General features: G+C 65.5%; 1 protein-coding gene across 1 annotated transcript in view; it reads right to left on the bottom strand.

Moving 5' to 3' along the window:
• Nucleotides 1–6: 6 nt before the first annotated feature.
• The window catches only part of SLC9A1 (solute carrier family 9 member A1), a 46,768-nt gene continuing 44,444 nt past the window's right edge, over nucleotides 7–2,330 (bottom strand). The window contains exons 8-12 of the mRNA XM_006155315.3: nucleotides 2,118–2,291; nucleotides 1,874–1,988; nucleotides 1,615–1,716; nucleotides 830–902; nucleotides 7–405 (exon numbers count right to left, since the gene is read on the bottom strand). Of these exons, the coding sequence (XP_006155377.1) occupies nucleotides 68–405; nucleotides 830–902; nucleotides 1,615–1,716; nucleotides 1,874–1,988; nucleotides 2,118–2,291 (802 nt within the window). The 3' untranslated portion in view covers nucleotides 7–67. The remainder of the gene's footprint in view (nucleotides 406–829; nucleotides 903–1,614; nucleotides 1,717–1,873; nucleotides 1,989–2,117; nucleotides 2,292–2,330) is intronic.

Raw genomic sequence — 2,330 nt, 5'->3', positions numbered from 1 at the left:
GTCAGGAAGGGCAGGGGAGTCCCCAGCAGCCCCTGCTCGGTGGGAGTGTCTGTGCCTACATCTGGTGCTAAGGCCCCTTGGGGATGAAAGGCTCCCCCTCCCCGGGCTCAGGGTGGGGGCCTGGGTCGCTGAGGCAGCGCTGTATCCTCTGGGAGCTGGGGCTGTCGCTCGGCCCAGGGGTGAAGACGTCATCGGTGCCTGGGGACGAGGGCTCTTTGCTGCGCATCACGATGCCCCCGTCCTCGTCCCCGTCTTCCTCGGCCATGCCTGCTGGGTCCCGGCTCAGCCCCAAGACCCTGCCTTTCAGCTCCTCATTCACCAGGTCCACGGACTCGGGCGACTGCGGGGAGGCCGGGTCGATGGTGATGACGGGCAGGTCGGCCTTCGGCTCGTATGCCAGTGGGTCTGGGGCCAAAACCAGGGCACAAGCTGGGTGGGCTCCACCCCACGAGGCTGCCCGAGCCCGGCCAGCAGTGCCTCAGTGCCCTCAGGAGGGCAGCCGCCCACAGGCTTCAGGGCTTCGTCCACAGGGGCTTATGACCCGTCCCCCACGTCACGGTTCCTCTTCCCAGACTGTGGCCCAGGCCTGGCCCAGGTGAAAGCCCACGCCAGGACCTCCAGGGGAGCTCTGCCTTCCTGCCAAGCCCACCTACCCTACTCCCCTCATGCCCCTCTCCAGCAGCCCCACTGAGCTCCTCTGTCCTGGGGATGGGCAGGGCCTGCCACCCCTGGTGACCCCCAGCCCCAGCTCGAGGCCTACCCTTCCCGTCTCTCATCCCCAGGAGGTGGCACCCAATACCCAGTCCCGAGGCCCCTCTCCAGGCCTTACCTGATCCGATGCGGGCCCGAGACATGGTTGGCGAGTCTAGCTTGTGGGCCGGCACCGTCAGGTAGTTGTTGATCTGACAAGAGCCACCAGGTGGGCAGGCAGCCAGGCAGGGTCCCTGTTGCTCAGCACCACGCCAGTTCGCGAGCGCCCGCACCCTCTGGGCAGCCCCTCCCCGGGCTCCTCTGCGGCACCCATGCCGGCATTTCCAGGGGTCCTGGGCCTATGCAATCTCCAGGGGCAGTTCCCACCCCTCCTGCATTGCCCAGTCTCAGGAGTGGACACCTAACCATGGGAGGCCCCAGTACCCTGACCTTCGCCCAAAACCTTGTTCTTTCCTTGGGGTCCCTATGGGAGTCACTACTCCCAACAACTTTATCCAGAAGGCCAGACCTGATCCCTGACCCTGACCCTTGACCCCAACCTCTTCTCCTCTCCCCTCAGCCCTACCTCAGGACCAGGTCTGGCTAGTACCTTCTCTGTGCTCCTTAAGCCCACCCCTCCTCCACTGGCCCAGCCCCTGGGCAGGGGTGTGGGCACTGCACGGAGATGGTGGAGGCTGCAGAGGGGCTCGTGACCACCTCTCCCTCACCACGCCTTAGCTCAGACTTGTGTGCTCTGCAGGTCCCAGGGGCAGCCCAAACCCTAACTGAGGAGCTCCAGCAGCTGAGCTCCGTTCCTAGCATGGGCACAGTCGCTCAGAGGGTCTGGGCAGACTGGGCGGGCTACAGGGAGGAGGAGAGCCTGGGTCCAAGAAGGCAGGCACACACGCCAGGCCGGGCACACACCTTCTGCTCTAGTTGCCGGGCCTTCTGTCTCCGGAGCAGCATCTGGTTCCAGGCCTCCTCGTAGGGGTCGGCCACCAGCGTGTGTCTGTTGTAGGACCGCAGCTGTGGGGGGGCAACTGTCAGGCAGGGCGGCCCTGGGAGCTGGGCCTGAGGGCCAGGGCTGGAGGCTCAGGGCATGTGTGTGGGGGTGCTGGGCGTGGGCTCAGACTGGGCAGGGGATGGGGCTCCTGCATGGGGAGCAGCTGGGGAGTGGCCTCACCCGCTGCCTAGTCTTCTGCAAGTTGTTCCTCAGGATTTTACGGATCTCCTCCTCCTTGTCCTTGGACAGGGCTGGCAGGACACGCTCAGGAGGGAGGGTCTTGGGGTGGATGTTCCTGGGATGACAGGGTGCAGGGTCGGTCCCCAGAAAACCCTGCAGCCGGACGGCCTTGGTGTTTGCAGCTGGCGCCCCACCCCCCCACCCCGAGGCAGGGCCCTCGCCGACTGGGTGGATGTGCACTCACTGCATGGACACAGTGGAGACTGCAGAGGGGATCTTCCCCACGCCCCCACTCTCCACCAGCTCGATGGCCTGCTTCCTCTCCATCTTGTGGTAGAAGGCGATGAGTTGGGGCTCCTTGGAGCGCTCCCCCGCAATCAGGCACTTCTTCACATACTTCTTGTTGAACCGGTTGAGCCTGGGAGGAGGGAGAAGGCAGGGGTAGGGGCTGGGGCAG

The sequence above is a fragment of the Tupaia chinensis genome, unplaced genomic scaffold, assembly GCF_000334495.1.
Source record: "Tupaia chinensis unplaced genomic scaffold, TupChi_1.0 Scaffold000445_1, whole genome shotgun sequence".
Taxonomy (NCBI): Eukaryota; Metazoa; Chordata; class Mammalia; order Scandentia; family Tupaiidae; genus Tupaia; species Tupaia belangeri.
Note: the sequence above shows the minus strand (reverse complement) of the source record. Positions and strands in the feature narration are given on the sequence as shown.